This window comes from Oncorhynchus mykiss, chromosome 13 (genome assembly GCF_057628025.1).
Source record: "Oncorhynchus mykiss isolate SJ-2025 chromosome 13, ASM5762802v1, whole genome shotgun sequence".
Lineage (NCBI taxonomy): Eukaryota > Metazoa > Chordata > Actinopteri > Salmoniformes > Salmonidae > Oncorhynchus > Oncorhynchus mykiss.
Genome location: NC_143034.1, coordinates 53617186 through 53636603, shown reverse-complemented (window position 1 = coordinate 53636603; position 19418 = coordinate 53617186). Strand labels below are relative to the sequence as shown.

The window sequence follows — 19418 nt, the reverse complement described above, 5'->3', positions numbered from 1 at the left end:
CACACACACACACACACACACACACACACACACACACACACACGACAGCCTACTCAGAGGAAGTGAAAGTGTCCCATAGAATGACTTCCTATAGAGAAGTCATGTATGTATGTATGTATGTATGTATGTATGTATGTATGTATGTATGTGTGTGTGTGTGTATATGTGTGTGTGTGTGTGTGTGTGTGTGTGTGTGTGTATGTCTGTGTGTGTGTGTGTGTGTGTGTGTATGTCTGTATGTGTGTGTGTGTATGTCTGTATGTATGTGACATGCCACACACAAGACAGCCATAGAGAGAAAGAAACACGAAAATGGGAGTCACTCTCATCCCTCTCCCTCTTCTCTCTCACCCTCTTCCTCTCTCCCGTCATCCCTCAGTCAGTCTATCTGCCATGCTGTGGCTGGGTCCCAGTGTGTAGTGGCTCCTCTCAGCTCGATGTAGCCATTGACTGAAAGCCATCCCTTTGATGAAGTTAATGGCCTGACTGCCGGTTTGCCTCGCCTGCCTCTATAAATAAACATAAAGCCCATCTCATTGACTTTAAGGGAAGCACTCTCGTCTATCTGTACCACTTCCCTCCCAACTCCCTCCCTCACACCTGTGATGCTTGGTGATGCATAAGCAAATATCAATAATGACAATGACAGGGAAATGAGAAAGCATAGTGCTGCTGCTTAACTGATAGGCTATGAGGCACTAATGTATAAGTCATTATCATTTAATAACAATGTCCTTTCCGGCTCAGTCATGTGTGCTCTGATGAGATATTTTGGGGGAAGAGAAATGAGGGATGGGGGAACTGCTGGGGGATTGGCAGTTCCAGGAACAAGCTGGAGGATGGCGATGACATGTTTTGGAGTTGGGGTCATGGATTAAACCAGAAGCAATGTGAAGCCACTGTGTGGGAGTGGATGTTCAGACAGGTGACAGACAGTGACCTGCAGATGACCCATCAAGGTCTTCCTAGAGAAAGCTGTCAAAAGCACAGAGAGGTGTGCCACAAGGGTCATAGTGATTGCCCCTGAGGGAGAGAGAATGAACATGGTGTTGTGCTATAAGTGTCAGAGGATGAGAAACAATGACCTCTGGGGGCAGCAGAGAACATCGGCACTCATGAACATCACCACAAGTTCCTAAAAAACGAAGCGAAAGAGATAGCGAGAAAGTAAAGGTGAGGAGAGAACGAGTGTTTAAAACAGGACAGAACTCTCTCAATATCACTATTATCCATCAATTTCATGGCTTGTGACTACACTCTGTCATGTAATCACAAGTGATTGTGTTGCCAAAGTTATATCAGTGAGGTATTATGTCTGATAGTGTGTTCTCCCTTTGCACTGTCATCTAGAGACCCAGACAGAGACAGAATGAGGGAGCGTCATCTAGAGACCCAGACAGAGACAGAATGAGGGAGCGTCATCTAGAGACCCAGACAGTGACAGGATGAGGGAGCGTCATCTAGAGACCCAGACAGAGACAGAATGAGGGAGCGTCATCTAGAGACCAAGACAGAGACAGAATGTCTAGAGACCCAGACAGAGACAGAATGAGGGAGCGTCATCTAGAGACCCAGACAGAGACAGAATGAGGGAGCGTCATCTAGAGACGCAGACAGAGACAGAATGAGGGAGCGTCATCTAGAGACCCAGACAGAGACAGAATGAGGGAGCGTCATCTAGAGACCCAGACAGAGACAGAATGAGGGAGCGTCATCTAGAGACCCAGACAGAGACAGAATGAGGGAGCGTCATCTAGAGACCCAGACAGAGACAGAATGAGGGAGCGTCATCTAGAGACCCAGACAGAGACAGAATGAGGGAGCGTCATCTAGAGACCCAGACAGAGACAGAATGAGGGAGCGTCATCTAGAGACCCAGACAGAGACAGAATGAGGGAGCGTCATCTAGAGACCCAGACAGAGACAGAATGAGGGAGCGTCATCTAGAGACCCAGACAGTGACAGAATGTGGGATCGTCATCTAGAGACCCAGACAGAGACAGAATGAGGGAGCGTCATCTAGAGACCCAGACAGAGACAGAATGTCTAGAGACCCAGACAGAGACAGAATGAGGGAGCGTCATCTAGAGACCCAGACAGAGACAGAATGAGGGAGCGTCATCTAGAGACCCAGACAGTGACAGGATGAGGGAGCGTCATCTAGAGACCCAGACAGAGACAGAATGAGGGAGCGTCATCTAGAGACCAAGACAGAGACAGAATGTCTAGAGACCCAGACAGAGACAGAATGAGGGAGCGTCATCTAGAGACCCAGACAGAGACAGAATGAGGGAGCGTCATCTAGAGACGCAGACAGAGACAGAATGAGGGAGCGTCATCTAGAGACCCAGACAGAGACAGAATGAGGGAGCGTCATCTAGAGACCCAGACAGAGACAGAATGAGGGAGCGTCATCTAGAGACCCAGACAGAGACAGAATGAGGGAGCGTCATCTAGAGACCCAGACAGAGACAGAATGAGGGAGCGTCATCTAGAGACCCAGACAGAGACAGAATGAGGGAGCGTCATCTAGAGACCCAGACAGAGACAGAATGAGGGAGCGTCATCTAGAGACCCAGACAGAGACAGACTGAGGGAGCGTCATCTAGAGACCCAGACAGAGACAGAATGAGGGAGCGTCATCTAGAGACCCAGACAGAGACAGAATGAGGGAGCGTCATCTAGAGACCCAGACAGTGACAGAATGTGGGATCGTCATCTAGAGACCCAGACAGAGACAGAATGAGGGAGCGTCATCTAGAGACCCAGACAGAGACAGAATGTCTAGAGACCCAGACAGAGACAGAATGAGGGAGCCTCATCTAGAGACCCAGACAGAGACAGAATGAGGGAGCGTCATCTAGAGACCCAGACAGTGACAGAATGTGGGATCGTCATCTAGAGACCCAGACAGAGACAGAATGAGGGAGCGTCATCTAGAGACCCAGACAGAGACAGAATGAGGGAGCGTCATCTAGAGACCCAGACAGAGACAGAATGAGGGAGCGTCATCTAGAGACCCAGACAGTGACAGAATGAGGGAGCGTCATCTAGAGACCCAGACAGAGACAGAATGAGGGAGCGTCATCTAGAGACCCAGACAGTGACAGAATGAGGGAGCGTCATCTAGAGACCCAGACAGAGACAGAATGAGGGAGCGTCATCTAGAGACCCAGACAGTAACAGAATGAGGGAGCGTCATCTAGAGACCCAGACAGAGACAGAATGAGGGAGCGTCATCTAGAGACCCAGACAGTGACAGAATATCTCGAGACCCAGACAGTGACAGAATGAGGGAGCGTCATCTAGAGACCCAGACAGTGACATAATGAGGGAGTGTCATCTAGAGACCCAGACAGAGACAGAATGAGGGAGCGTCATTTAGAGACCCAGACAGAGACAGAATGAGGGAGCGTCATCTAGAGACCCAGACAGTGACAGAATGAGGGAGCGTCATCTAGAGACCCAGACAGAGACAGAATGAGGGAGCGTCATCTAGAGACCCAGACAGAGACAGAATGAGGGAGCGTCATCTAGAGACCCAGACAGAGACAGAATGAGGGAGCGTCATCTAGAGACCCAGACAGAGACAGAATGAGGGAGCGTCATCTAGAGACCCAGACAGAGACAGAATGAGGGAGCGTCATCTAGAGACCCAGACAGAGACAGACTGAGGGAGCGTCATCTAGAGACCCAGACAGAGACAGAATGAGGGAGCGTCATCTAGAGACCCAGACAGAGACAGAATGTCTAGAGACCCAGACAGAGACAGACTGAGGGAGCGTCATCTAGAGACCCAGACAGAGACAGAATGAGGGAGCGTCATCTAGAGACCCAGACAGAGACAGAATGAGGGAGCGTCATCTAGAGACCCAGACAGTGACAGAATGTGGGATCGTCATCTAGAGACCCAGACAGAGACAGAATGAGGGAGCGTCATCTAGAGACCCAGACAGAGACAGAATGTCTAGAGACCCAGACAGAGACAGAATGAGGGAGCCTCATCTAGAGACCCAGACAGAGACAGAATGAGGGAGCCTCATCTAGAGACCCAGACAGTGACAGAATGTGGGATCGTCATCTAGAGACCCAGACAGAGACAGAATGAGGGAGCGTCATCTAGAGACCCAGACAGAGACAGAATGAGGGAGCGTCATCTAGAGACCCAGACAGAGACAGAATGAGGGAGCGTCATCTAGAGACCCAGACAGTGACAGAATGAGGGAGCGTCATCTAGAGACCCAGACAGAGACAGAATGAGGGAGCGTCATCTAGAGACCCAGACAGTGACAGAATGAGGGAGCGTCATCTAGAGACCCAGACAGAGACAGAATGAGGGAGCGTCATCTAGAGACCCAGACAGTAACAGAATGAGGGAGCGTCATCTAGAGACCCAGACAGAGACAGAATGAGGGAGCGTCATCTAGAGACCCAGACAGTGACAGAATATCTAGAGACCCAGACAGTGACAGAATGAGGGAGCGTCATCTAGAGACCCAGACAGTGACATAATGAGGGAGTGTCATCTAGAGACCCAGACAGAGACAGAATGAGGGAGCGTCATTTAGAGACCCAGACAGAGACAGAATGAGGGAGCGTCATCTAGAGACCCAGACAGTGACAGAATGAGGGAGCGTCATCTAGAGACCCAGACAGTGACAGAATGAGAGAGCGTCATCTAGAGACCCAGACAGAGACAGAATGAGGGAGCGTCATCTAGAGACCCAGACAGAGACAGAATGAGGGAGCGTCATCTAGAGACCCAGACAGGGACAGAATGAGGGAGCGTCATCCAGAGACCCAGACAGTGACAGAATGAGGGAGCGTCATCTAGAGACCCAGACAGTGACAGAATGTCTAGAGACCCAGACAGTGACAGAATGAGGGAGCATCATCTAGAGACCCAAACAGTGACAGAATGAGGGAGCGTCATCTAGAGACCAAGACAGTGACAGAATGAGGGAGCGTCATCTAGAGACCAAGACAGTGACAGAATGAGGGAGCGTCATCTAGAGACACAGACAGTGACAGAATGTCTAGAGACCCAGACAGTAACAGAATGAGGGAGCGTCATCTAGAGACCCAGACAGACACAGAATGAGGGAGCGTCATCTAGAGACCCAGACAGTGACAGAATATCTAGAGACCCAGACAGTGACAGAATGAGGGAGCGTCATCTAGAGACCCAGACAGTGACATAATGAGGGAGTGTCATCTAGAGACCCAGACAGAGACAGAATGAGGGAGCGTCATTTAGAGACCCAGACAGAGACAGAATGAGGGAGCGTCATCTAGAGACCCAGACAGTGACAGAATGAGAGAGCGTCATCTAGAGACCCAGACAGAGACAGAATGAGGGAGCGTCATCTAGAGACCCAGACAGAGACAGAATGAGGGAGCGTCATCTAGAGACCCAGACAGGGACAGAATGAGGGAGCGTCATCCAGAGACCCAGACAGTGACAGAATGAGGGAGCGTCATCTAGAGACCCAGACAGTGACAGAATGTCTAGAGACCCAGACAGTGACAGAATGAGGGAGCATCATCTAGAGACCCAAACAGTGACAGAATGAGGGAGCGTCATCTAGAGACCAAGACAGTGACAGAATGAGGGAGCGTCATCTAGAGACCAAGACAGTGACAGAATGAGGGAGCGTCATCTAGAGACACAGACAGTGACAGAATGTCTAGAGACCCAGACAGTAACAGAATGAGGGAGCGTCATCTAGAGACCCAGACAGTGACAGAATGAGGGAGCGTCATCTAGAGACCCAGACAGTGACAGAATGAGGGAGCGTCATCTAGAGACCCAGACAGAGACAGATTGAGGGAGCGTCATCTAGAGACCCAGACAGTGACAGAATGAGGGAGAGGGAGAGAGCGAGAGAGAGAGAGAGAGAGAGAGAGAGAGAGAGAGAGAGAGAGAGCGAAAACGGGAGACATATGTGAGGTTGTCTGAATTCCCCTCACATCCTCTCATCTCCACACAGCCCCATTCAGCAGGCAGCAGGCATGCAGTGGCTGGGATTTGGGTTAAGAGGGCCTGGTGGGGAGCAACAGTGAATTCCAATTACCACTCACTCCCTCTTCCCCTTGATGCGCTGCTTAACCACTGTTCACAGCAGACAAACACATCACATTGAGAGAGCTACCACTCAGATAATGAATATACACACCAACTGAAGAGTTGTGAATAAAACAGCATGGAAGTCCATGTCAGTGGAAACGTAGAGAGTAGTGAGGCTGAGGGTGGAGAATCAACGCTCCCAGTGGCGGAGTTGGAGCACAGAGTGTACAAAACAGTTAGAGGGGTGTCATTGCTGTAGTGTACAGAAAGGCTATGCTAGTGCACTGTATTTATGAAAGGGCGTGGCCCAGTGGCCTCCTAATCCTACAATACCATATACCAGTGGAAAGTTGCCCTAAGAAATTGTCCAAGACTCCAGCCACCCTAGTCATAGACTGTTCTCTTTGCTACAGCATGGCAAGCGGTACCGGAGCGCCAAGTCTAGGCCCAAGAGGCTTCTAAACAGCTTCTAGCCCCAAGCCATAAGACTCCTCAACATCAAATCAAATGTCTATCCAGACTATTTGCATTGCCCCCCTCTTTTACACCTTTGCTACGCTCTGTTGTTGTCATCTATGCATAGTCACTTTAATAACTCTACCTACATGTACATATTACCTCAACTAACCGGTGCCCCCGCACATTACCGTACCAGCACCCCCTGTATATAGTCTCGCTATTGTTATTTTACTACTGCTCTTTTATTTCTTATTCTTATCCGTATTTGTATTTTTTTACTGCATTGTTGGTTAGGGACTCGTAAGTCAGCATTTCACTGTAACCTGTTGTATTCGGCGCATGTGACTAATAACACTTGAGTTGATTTGATTGGAAGGTTTAGGTGAGATTGTATAATTAAGCCTCCAAATCAGCAAATTGAACTTTGAACTTTGTATGTTTTGGACTTTTTCTGTGTGCTTTGTATATAAAATACTGTATAATAGAGGATGTCCTAACTCAATAAAGTCAATAAATAGTCAACTTTAACCTGTAAGTATGGCGGGAGATGATGTGTGTGTGCGTGTGGGCATGTTTAACTATACTTATGGGGACCAGAAGTCCCCACAAGTATAGTAAGTCTCTCTGTCCAACTGGGGACATTTTGTTAGTCCCCACTAGGTCAAATGCTATTTCTATGGGGTTTAGTGTTGAGGTTACAATTAGTGTTAGGGTTACAATTAGGTTTAGGGTTAAGAGCTAGGGTTAGGTTTAAAGTTATGGTTAAGGTTAGGTTTTGGGGTTAAGGTTAGGGTTAAGGTTAGAGTAAGAGTTAGAGGTTAGGGAAAATAGGATTTTGAATGGGATTGAATTTTGTGTCCCCACAAGGTTAGATGTACAAGACTGTGTGTGTGTGTGTATGCCAGGAGTGCACGGTCCACAAGTGGGGAAGAGTCTATCCCCATTAAAAGCAGCATTGTGGAGGGGTCCATCTTCTCAAGAGACTTCAATAAATGCAAATGTGTTTGTGTTGCTGACTCTGTCCATTGTGAGAACCACCACAATCAGTCTCTCTGTTCAGGCCTCAGAGGGTTGAAGACTGCATTTCCAAACAACATCCAAAGGGAAGTACAAATGTGTCTCTCTGTGTTCTACTCATGTAGAGCAGTGGATGGAGAATTATGACGTTACCAGGGAATCATTTATTAAAGTAGACTACTTTGTTATCAATGCTCTACTGAACCCACCTGCACAAAGCAGCACATTGTAAACACAGTTGGTGACCTACAACAGTCATCCTGAATATGGTCGTGACACAGAGCAGAGGGAGAATTACTGAGGTGCTTTATGGGACAATAGATTCACAGCCATGTTAACTGATGCCATTCCTTTGATCTTATCTAGTCAGCAGCTTAGAACATGGTGAAAGACACAGAGACAGAGAGTGAGAGACACAGAGCCAGAGAGCGAGAGACATAGAGACAGAGACAGGAAGCAAGAGAGACAGAGACAGAGAGTGAGAGACACAGAGACAGAGACAGAGAGTGAGAGACACAGAGACAGAGAGCAAGCGACACAGAGACAGAGACAGGAAGCAAGAGACACAGAGACATAAACAGAGAGTGAGAGACACAGAGACAGAGAGCGAGAGACATAGAGACAGAGACAGGAAGCAAGAGAGACAGAGACATAGACAGAGAGTGAGAGACACAGAGACAGAGCGAGAGACACAGAGACAGAGACAGGAAGCAAGAGAAACAGAGACAGAGAGACACAGAGACAAAGACAGAGAGCGAGAGACACAGAGACAGAGAGCGAGAGACAAACTCCTGGCCCATGGGGTTGTGTATGTCTCTGTGCTTTGACTCCAGGGAAATTGGGGCTCCAAGCTGTGTGACTCCTGGCTCTGACTCAGATGGTCTGGCGTGGGGATTTCCGCAGCGAGCCTGTCCAGGGTCGATAGCTACATCCTCCCACTCACTAAGGCCCAGTGGGGGGTAGGGAGAGATAGATGGAGAGAGGTAGAGAGAGAGAGAGAGAAAGAGAGAGAGCGAGAAAGAGAGAGAGCAAGCGAGCGAGAGAGAGAGAGAGAGAGTGAGAGAAAGAGCAAGGGAGAGAGAGAGAGAGAGAGAGAGAGAGAGAGAGAGAGAGAGAGCGAGAGAGAGAGAGAGAAAGGAGGTCTGAATGACTGACTGAGAACCATGCTGTGTTAGACTGTGAACTCCTCTCCACAAACACAGCCTCAGGACAGTGGTGCATGAAAAAAAACAGGGAAGGGAGTGATTTTCCAGCAGACCGATTCAAATCTGCCACAGCTCAGCCGTGACTAATGCCCCACTCAGGGCGTCTGCCTGTGACTGCGCCCGAATACCACGGAAATAACTCAAAATCTATGTTTGTGTGTTTGTTAGAGAGAGAGAGAGAGAGAGAGAGAGAGAGAGAGAGAGAGAGAGAGAGAGAGAGAGAGAGAGAGAGAGAAGCAATGCAGCACTAAGATCTACTTAGATTTTTGTGTTGTGGCAAATCTTCTTTGAAAACTTTGTTGGTCTAAGGTCTGATCAGCAATAGTATTGGTTCTCTCTATATCTAGCCCTTTGTCCTCATCTCCCTGTCTCTCTGCCTGGCTCCTGACTCCACCGAAAAGGGCTTCACTGACATGCTTTATAGGTGCTTAATGCTACAGCTCCCTCACCTAGAGGGGTCAGGGAAAGACGCTGCACACTGCACCGAAAGCTCTGAAAAAAGAATGAATTGGAAACAGATTTTAATGGAAACCGAGAGCAGATTAAAAATGATTATGGCAGAGGGGATAAGAGCACGTCCTATAAAGCTGATGATTATCCATCTTTAGTTCTGTTGACGATTACGGCAGGCGTCCGCAAACAGGAAGGCAAAGACAGCACCAATATGTGTGGCTGTATGTTGTTGACTAACGTTCCCAACTGACTAATGAGCACAGTACTGTTGTGTGTTCAAACGATAAAACAGACAAGTATAGCAAAGTGCATCATTCCTTACTCACAGTACACTAAGACGGATGCCTAGTCAACAGTGGGAACACCACTTCAAAATACCCTAAGTTCCCCTAGCGTGATTAATGCAGGGTGGGGTACAATTAAGGAGCTAAAATAAGTGAAGGAGTAAACCGACCTATACAGAGCTATAGTGTGGTTGAGACCCCACAGGAGCAGCAGGAAGGAGAGCTGGAGGGTGGTTACAACTGCCTTACCATCTTTGGGAAATCACAGCAATTATCAAGATGACGTTGCAACATCAGCTCAATTAGGACTCTAACTCACAACCAAACAGTCATTTACGGTACCCTCCATCTGTCATGTATTTCCCCTCTCTCCACTTTCTCTCTCTCTCTCTCTGTCTCTCCAGGCGGTCACTTATTCTAAGCACCATGTTTCAAGGCATGTGAAAAGGACTGCTGTTTGATCCTCACCATTTCTACCTGACCCAGTCTGAAAGTCTGTGTTTTAAGAGAATTATGAGAGGTACAGTTGGTCTTGTGCTCTTCTGTTGTTTTACAGCCAGGTCACGTCTCTCTCTCTCTACTTTTAGACCGAGACTGATAATAGACGTTTTTCCTCGGCTCACATTAATGGCCCCTGGGCAGACAGAACAGACAGCCCACTGTTGGGATGGCAGGGCCGTCGCTGCACCCATCAAGCACCGCGTCTGTGCTCCTCTTACACCCTACACCATTCCCACAGAGCAGACGCTATCACATGACCTCACTGGGAGGCTACCTCATCACAATTACCCTAGGTAACCACAATCAGGTCACTGCATGGGCAATGCCTGGCCTTGCTCTTATCTTCCTAGAACAGACTGACTTGCTCACAGGTCCCAGTGGTCACAGCACTGGGGAATGTCTCACCTTCACACCTCAAAATGGTGCCTCCCTCCCAGCTAAAGAGCACACCAAAACAATGCTGCTCAGCATAGATTCCACTTGAAGCTGGAATCCTTAATAGTGAAGCATCCACCTCCGTTTGCGATATTACAACAACAAAGACGTTCCTGCAAACTGTTTTTCCAGAAGAGCACAATATGTACTGCATTTTTTACCATGCTGGGTAACTCTCCTCAGTTCGCAAACCAAATCAATAACAACGGTGGTGGGGCAGCCAGGGGCGCTGTTTCCCCCTACTGCAGATTCCATCTTTAAGCATTGAATGTCAAAATCAACTAAATTCAAACAAAGTCCTTTAGCGACATTATTTGGGGTTGATCTGTAACAGCCTGTGGCAGCTGTACCCAAATAATGGAAGCATTGTTGTAGGTTGGTAGTGCCCCTTGACCCATGGAAAACTTCCAAGGTAAGTCAAAAAGCAATATTTTTTACCTTTATTTTAGTAAATACAAGTATTACTGAATTATGAAAGCTATCCGTTTGCGATTTCAGCACCACAGATGGCCCAGTCAGTCAGTCAGTCAGTCAGTCAGTCAGTCAGAATGCTGCCTCTGGCTGTGATTACAAAGACACTCATTACTACCCATTTATACAGAGATAAAACATTGGCTCCTTCACGACTCCAATCAGCAACCTCATTTCCTACTCACTCTAAAATGGTGCTTATGCTTGGCCAATTGGAGTAAAATATGGTGCCCCCACATAACATTGTTTCAGGCATTTCTTTGTTGTAACACATTCCACATGACTGGATGTTTTGTTTATTCCATGTGTAACTCTGTGTTGTTGACTGTATGTTTGTTTTACTCCATGTGTAACTCTGTGTTGTTTGTGTCGAACTGCTTCGCTTTATCTTGGCCAGGTCGCAGTTGTAAATGAGAACTTGTTCTCAACTAGCCTACCTGGTTAAATAAAGGTGAAGTAAAAAATATACAAATTCCTCAATCCTATAACACCACCACAAGCCCATGAGACCCCAGGCTTCAAAACGTCACTCACAATAATTTACACAACATCCATCACAACTGCACTGAGCAGTATAGTCACAAACAACAGGTCTGGCTGCCCCATGTCACCGTGGAGGACAGTCTTTCATGATCCATCCATGATCAGGGTGGGTTGGCAGTAATCATAACTAATCCTGTGAGGCAAGCCAGTGGGCATTTAGCCAGCATGGCAGAACAGAGCAGAACTATAGCTGGACTGACAAAGGAACAGCTCTTGTTAAGACTGACTGGATGGGCAAGGTAGGTTTGGCTTTGTGACATGCCCATGGGGACATGGGTTGGGATCATGTATACTAGCTTAACATAACCACTCCAGTGCCTTGCGAAAGTATTCGGCCCCCTTGAACTTTGCGACCTTTTGCCACATTTCAGGCTTCAAACAAAATATATAAAACTGTATTTGTTTGTGAAGAATCAACAACAAGTGGGACACAATCATGAAGTGGAACGACATTTATTGGATATTTCAAACTTTTTTAACAAATCAAAAACTGAAAAATTGGGCGTGCAAAATTATTCAGCCCCTTTACTTTCAGTGCAGCAAACTCTCTCCAGAAGTTCAGTGAGGATCTCTGAATGATCCAATGTTGACCTAAATGACTAATGATGATAAATACAATCCACCTGTGTGTAATCAAGTCTCCGTATAAATGCACCTGCACTGTGATAGTCTCAGAGGTGCGTCAAAAGCGCAGAGAGCATCATGAAGAACAAGGAACACACCAGGCAGGTCCGAGATACTGTTGTGAAGAAGTTTAAAGCCAGATTTGGATACAAAAAGATTTCCCAAGCTTTAAACATCCCAAGGAGCACTGTGCAAGCGATAATATTGAAATGGAAGGAGTATCAGACCACTGCAAATCTACCAAGACCTGGCCGTCCCTCTAAACTTTCAGCTCATACAAGGAGAAGACTGATCAGAGATGCAGCCAAGAGGCCCATGATCACTCTGGATGAACTGCAGAGATCTATAGCTGAGGTGGGAGACTCTGTCCATAGGACAACAATCAGTTGTATATTGCACAAATCTGGCCTTTATGGAAGAGTGGCAAGAAGAAAGCCATTTCTTAAAGATATCCATAAAAAGTGTCGTTTAAAGTTTGCCACAAGCCACCTGGGAGACACACCAAACATGTGGAAGAAGGTGCTCTGGTCAGATGAAACCAAAATTGAACTTTTTGGCAACAATGCAAAAATGTTTGGCGTAAAAGCAACACAGCTGAACACACCATCCCCACTGTCAAACATGGTGGTGGCAGCATCATGGTTTGGGCCTGCTTTTCTTCAGTAGGGACAGGGAAGATGTTTAAAATTGATGGGAAGATGGATGGAGACAAATTCAGGACCATTCTGGAAGAAAACCTGATGGAGTCTGCAAAAGACCTGAGACTGGGACGGAGATTTGTCTTCCAACAAGACAATGATCCAAAACATAAAGCAAAATCTACAATGGAATGGTTCAAAAATAAACATATCCAGGTGTTAGAATGGCCAAGTCAAAGTCCAGACCTGAATCCAATCGAGAATCTGTGGAAAGAACTGAAAACTGCTGTTCACAAATGCTCTCCATCCAACCTCACTGAGCTCGAGCTGTTTTGCAAGGAGGAATGGGAAAAAATGTCAGTCTCTCGATGTGCAAAACTGATAGAGACATACCCCAAGCGACTTACAGCTGTAATCGCAGCAAAAGGTGGCGCTACAAAGTATTAACTTAAGGGGGCTGAATAATTTTGCACGCCCAATTTTTCAGTTTTTGATTTGTTAAAAAAGTTTGAAATATCCAATAAATGTCGTTCCACTTCATGATTGTGTCCCACTTGTTGTTGATTCTTCACAAAAAAATACAGTTTTATATCTTTATGTTTGAAGCCTGAAATGTGGCAAAAGGTCGCAAAGTTCAAGGGGGCCGAATACTTTCGCAAGGCACTGTATATACTGAACAAAAATATAAACGCAACATGTAAAGTGTTGGTCCCATGTTTCATGAGCTGAAATAAAAGATCCCAGAAATGTTCCATACGCACGCACACAAAGCTTATTTCTCTCAAATTCTGTGCACAAATTTGTTAACATCCCCGTTAATGAGCATTTCTCATTTGCCAAGATAATCTATCCACCTGACAGATGTGACATATCAAGAAGCTGATTTAATAGCATGATTTTTACACAGGTGCACCTTGGGCTAGGGACAATAAAAGGCCACTCTAAAATGTGAAGTTTTGTCACACAATGCCACAGATGTCTGAAGTTTTGAGGGAGCATGCAATTGGCATGCTGACTGCAGGAATGTCCACCAGAGAGGTTGCCAGAGAATTTAATGTTTAATTCTCTACCATAAGCCGCCTCCAACGTAATTTTAAAGAATTTGGCAGTACGTCCAACTGTCCTCACAACCGCTGACAAAGTGTAGCCACGCCAGCCCAGGACCTGCACATCCGGCTTCTTCACCTGCGGGTTCGTCTGAGACCAGCCACCTGAATAGCTGATGAAACTGAAGAGTATTTCTGTCTGTAATAAAGCCCTTTTGTGGGGAAAAACTAATTCTGCTTGGCTGGGCCTGGCTGCCCAGTGGGTGGGCCTATGCCCTCCCAGGCCCATGCATATCTGCCCAGTCATGCGCCCTTGCCCAGTCATGTGAAATACATAGATTAGGGGCTGATTAATTTATTTAAATGGTCTGATTTCCTTATATGAACTGTAACTCAGTAAAATCGTTGAAATTGTTGAATGTTGCGTTTATATTTTTGTTCAGTATTTATACAAAATAATACTTTTCGGGATGGTAAAACATTTTCAGTGTAAAATTCAACGACTAAAACCAGATATAATGTCTGTCAAAAAGATAATGGACCTATATATCTTAAATAAGATCATCTTTGAGAAGTAACAATAATCAAAATGAAAAACTAGACGGTTAGAATATAAATTTCCTAAAATGTCATGGCATTGGGCCCCCATTGATTTTGTTATAATGTTTGAGTCACTCAGATAGCATAAGAACACGGCATAAGCCATGGCAAAATGTGAAGAAATGCAGGAAACTAGCTTTAAACTGGTAAAAATGGCTCTCCACTCCATGGCAAAATGATGTCTCTGCAGTCAAGAGAGCCTTTAAAATGTTCAGTCGGAGATCGCGCCATTGACCACGCCCACCACCAAAGCCCGATTTTGATTCAGAAAATAATTGTGCACTCCATCTCTACAGCTGGGCAGAGTGCAGCCAGGTCTAAGGGAGGATAGGATATATTTCCACAGAGCCAGTTTAATCCTGGAGTGAAGGGCTGGGACTGGGGGTGAGGGTGGGTTTTGGGTGTAATGCCACCATGGGAGTGGGTCAGGACAGAAATGTCCAGGGTCTCCTAATCCTATTATCAATGGAGCTATCAGCACCGACAGCTGGAGACAAAACAGTTTTTGTTTGCGTGATGAGGAGCCCGTCTAAAGAAGAACCATAGTGTTTTTTTCTCTTTTTAATATACAGCGCAACAGGTGTCTGGGGCTTAGTCGGCCTGAGTGTGGAGGACGTCTTTGATGCCATTAAAGAAATGTACTGACAGAGGAAATGTTTCCAGTCTCCTGCGCGATCAATAAAAAGCCATTTGGCAAAAAGCAAAAAAAAGGCAGAGAATCATTGAACATACATAATGACCAGCTGACTGCAACCACTCACAGAGAGTTCACAGAGATCCTCTTGAGCATTGATAAGGACAGCAGAAAACCAAAAGATATAAAAAAATGCATGATAGGAGGGCTGCAATGTAAGTTTATAAGGGTGGTGTGTTATCAATGCACAAGACCCAAATACCCAGGGGGATTCCTGCTTTACACTCAGTGAAGCTGTCTGGGGAGCAGGGAGTAAGCAAATAAACAAACATCAAATCAATACATGAGAGAGAGAAAGAGACGGAGGACGACTAAGTGGGGGAGAGAGAGAGAGAGAGAGAGAGAGAGAGAGAGAGAGAGGGAGAGAGAGAGAGAGACGGAGGACGACTAAGTGGGGGAGAGAGAGAGAGAGACGGAGGACGACTAAGTGGGGGAGAGAGAGAGAGAGACGGAGGACGACTAAGTGGGGGAGAGAGAGAGAGAGAGAGAGAGAGACGGAGGACGACTAAGTGGGGGAGAGAGAGAGAGAGAGAGACCAATACACCCTGATGGACTAAGCCCTACTATATGCACTGGATAATATGGATAATGTGTGAGAAGGGGAAACTGAGGGAAAGAGAAAGAGTGAGATCAGTCTTATGGACTGAAAGAAAGGGAGAGGTCTTATAAGGACTGAGTAATGTGCTCTAGCTCTGCTCATTTGAGACCCCCATCCCTTCCAAAAAAAAACATTCTGCCCTCCAGTAAAGCCTTGTTGAGGTATTGAGCGGAAATAGAACAATCAAGCCCAATCACTCTGCAGAGTATAGGTCTGCTCCGACAGGGACGTCTATCATTGCCAACGTGCCTGCTTGATCTCAATCAGCAATCTCTCAGTATCTATGTGTAGCCAATCTACTGCTCCTGGAGATAACATTCTTCTCCATGCTAAAATCTACACTGAACAAAAATATAAATGCAACATGTGAAGTGTTGGTCCCATGTTTCATGAGCTGAAATAAAATATCCCAGAAATGTTCCATACGCACAAAAAGCTTATTTCTCTCAAATGTTGTGCACTAATTTGTTTACATCCCTGTTTGTGATCATTTCTCCTTCACCAAGATAATCCATCCATCTGACAGGTTCAACATATCAAGAAGCTGATTAAACAGCATGATCATTACAAATGTGCAGTTTTGTCACACAACACAATACCAGAGATGTCTCCAGTTTTGAGGGAGCATGCAATTGGCATGTCGACTGCAGGAATGTCCACCAGAGCTGTTGCCAGAGAATTTAATGTTAATTTCTCTACCATATGCCGGCCTCCAATGTTGTTCTAGATCATTTGGCAGTACATTCAACCTGCCTCACAACCGTAGACCACGTGTAACCGCGCCAGCCCAGGACCTCCACATCCGGCTTCTTCACCTGCGGGATCGTCTGAGACCAGCCACCAGGACAGCTGATGAAACTGTGCGTTTGCACAACTGAAGAATTTCTGCACAAACTGTCAGAAAACATCTCAGGGAAGCTCATCTGCGTACTTGTCGTCCTCACCAGGGTCTTGACCTGATTGCAGTTCAGCGTCGTAACACGGGCAAATTGTCATCTTTTTATGGCCACTGGCACGCTGGAAAAGTGTGCTCTTCACAGATGAATCCCGGTTTCAACTGTACCGGGCAGATGGCAGACATGACGTTGTGAACTGAGTTCCCCATGGTGGCGGTGGGGTTATAGTATGGGCAGGCATAAGCTACGGACAATGAACACAATAGATTTTATCAATGGCAATTTGAATGCACAGACACACCGTGACAAGATCCTGAGGCTCATTGTTGTGCCATTCATCTGCCGCAATCACCTCATGTCGCAAGGATCTGTACACAATTCCTGGAAGCTTAAAATGTCACTGTTCTTCTATGGCCTGCATACTCACCAGACATGTCACCCATTGAGCATCTTTGCAACAGCGTTTTCCAGTTCCCGCCAATATCCAGCCACTTCCCACAGTCATTGAAGAGGAGTGGGACAACATTCCACAGGCCACAATCAACAGCCTGATCAACTCAATGCTAATGAAATGTGTCGCGCTGCATGGGGCAAATGGTGGTCACACCAGATACTGACTGGTTTTCTGATCCACGCCCCTACTTTTTTTAAAGGTATCTGTGACCAACAGATGCATATCTGTATTCCCAGTCATGTGAAATCCATAGATTAGGGCCTAATGCATTTTTTTCAATTGACTGATTTCCTTATATGAACTGTAACTCAGTAAAATCTTTCAAATTGTTGAATGTTGCGTTAATATTTTCTCTCTCATTGCAAAACGAGCAAAACATAACTGAAAAAGAAGAGTGAAGAACCTAGGCCTAGAGGTAGAACAAGAGAATACAAAACATGAACAACGAACATTTAGGCCCTGTTACCCTCCTCTGATGTGTGTTGGCCACAGTCACAGTGTTAGCTTTCCAGGAATCAGGAAACCTTCTCTTTCATGGAAACACTAACTTACGTCAGTCAAGATTGGCCACCCACAATTTCATAGTCATAAGCATTATTATGTACATGCCATTTTATTGAGTACATTTAAAAACAAATGATTGACAAACTAAAACAAACAAAAATTCCTCTGGGAATAAATCTGACAGTGGCACCACTGGAAGGAACTTACTGTAGCCTACATGTGTCCTTGATACCGGATGCTTACCTGACACTGACACCTAGTGATATAGGCTTAGGCTACTTGCTGACCCAGTGTTTAGTAGGTCATACTTTACATGATGTTACACTGGCCCGCCCTGGGCATAAGCAACATAAGTGGTCGCTTAGGGCCTCCAGCCGATAGGGGGCCCCGACCCCAAACATTTTTTTTTTTTAAGAACTCCGTCACTTATTGTTGAGAGTTAGAATAGTAGAATAGTAGAATTCACATGGTGCAATTTAGAAATGTTGTTGTGCATCAGTAGTTTCTCTTGTTATGTCAATCACTGACGGTCACTCAATTAGCCCATGTCTAGCCAGCTATCTAAACTTGTAGTAATCATGGTCAAATTATAGACCAGGCACAAAGGGCACGTGCCCAGGGGCCCTGACCTCCTGGGGGACCCCATTGATTTTATTAGTCACTCTCACTCAGATATCATATCAACATGGTATAAGTCATGAAAAATTTGCAGAATTGCAGGATATTAGCTTTAAAACTGCAAAAATGTCCGTCCGCCCTATTGCAAAAAACAATTGAATATCAAGAAATGAGCTGTAAAACTGCAAATTCTTCCCTCCGCCCCAAGGCAAATTAGTAGATTTGCAGGAAATGTGTTAGAAAATTGCCAAATGTTCTCTCCTCTCCATGGCAAAATGTAAAAAATGCATGCAAACTTGCTTTAAAACTGCAACATTTTCTCTGCGCCCCATGGCAACATTTCTGAAGTGGCAGGAAGGTATCTCTAAAGTTTTTTCTATTTCAACTTATTTTAGAAGAAAAAAGGCTGCATCTACACAGGCAGCCCAATTTTGATCTTTTGGTCATTAAGTAGTATTTTGACCAATCAGATCAGGTCTGAAAACGAGGTGATATGAAAAGATCTGATGTGATTGGTCAAAAGAACAATTTGTAGAAAAATATCAGAATTGGGCTGCCTGTGTAAACATGTATATTTGACCACATCTGTACACTGAAAGTTGATTACATGTAATACACTAACTTAAAATAGAATGTGTCGTTTTATTTCTTATTATTTGAGCTTTGTACTGGACCACTGACTTTGGTCTGACCCAAACTCGGTGGGTTTCCTGCAAGGCTGCTGCAGACAGATATTAATATGTTGGGTTCTGGCTTAAGTTCAACATGGCCTCTAATTTGTAACAATTCCCTCCTATGCAGTTTCCTGAACTGAGATGACACCTGTGTAAGCAGCATAAGGTAACATGACCTGTTTAATTAGGTCCTTGACTCTGACACCCTCCACTGTAACTCACCTGAGTGGAACAACTATGTACCACAATAAATAGCCCTCTAATGCTCCATACAGGTCTCTTCCATATGGCCGGTGAGGTATAACAAGTAAATATATGTGTGTACAGTATTTGTTGGTCTACACATCATCAATACGTCATTACTTTTGTCGGACATATTTGTGCGGGTGTAGACTGCTTTGGTAACACACACAATAAGCACCTGCCATTATTATGCCCTGTTAGACCATTGCAAACATGGGGGACAGAAAACACAGACCTAACGTTTCAAGGTGATGGTGTGGGTGTGGACGACAGGCTCAGTCGGTTATACCTGTCTAACTTTGGCCCGATGTACTAGTAGAGTACCTGTCCACCATCAGTCCCTGTCGTGCAAAGACGTCACCACGACCCCAATTAGAAGAAGTAGTCTACAAAT

The 19418-nt window shown here is 45.8% G+C and overlaps 1 protein-coding gene across 2 annotated transcripts in view; it reads right to left on the bottom strand.

Annotated features, from left to right (window-relative positions):
- Positions 1-19418, bottom strand: part of LOC110486506 (serine/threonine-protein kinase N1) — a 45039-nt gene that overhangs the window by 24454 nt on the left and 1167 nt on the right. Inside the window, exon 1 of one of the 2 annotated variants that reach the window (XM_036941225.2) lies at positions 352-1095. The exons of the other annotated variant lie outside the window; for it this stretch is intronic. Coding sequence (XP_036797120.2) covers positions 352-372 — 21 coding nt within the window. The 5' untranslated portion in view covers positions 373-1095. Of the gene's footprint in view, positions 1-351; positions 1096-19418 lie in introns of those variants that run through there. 2 annotated transcript variants of the gene reach the window in all.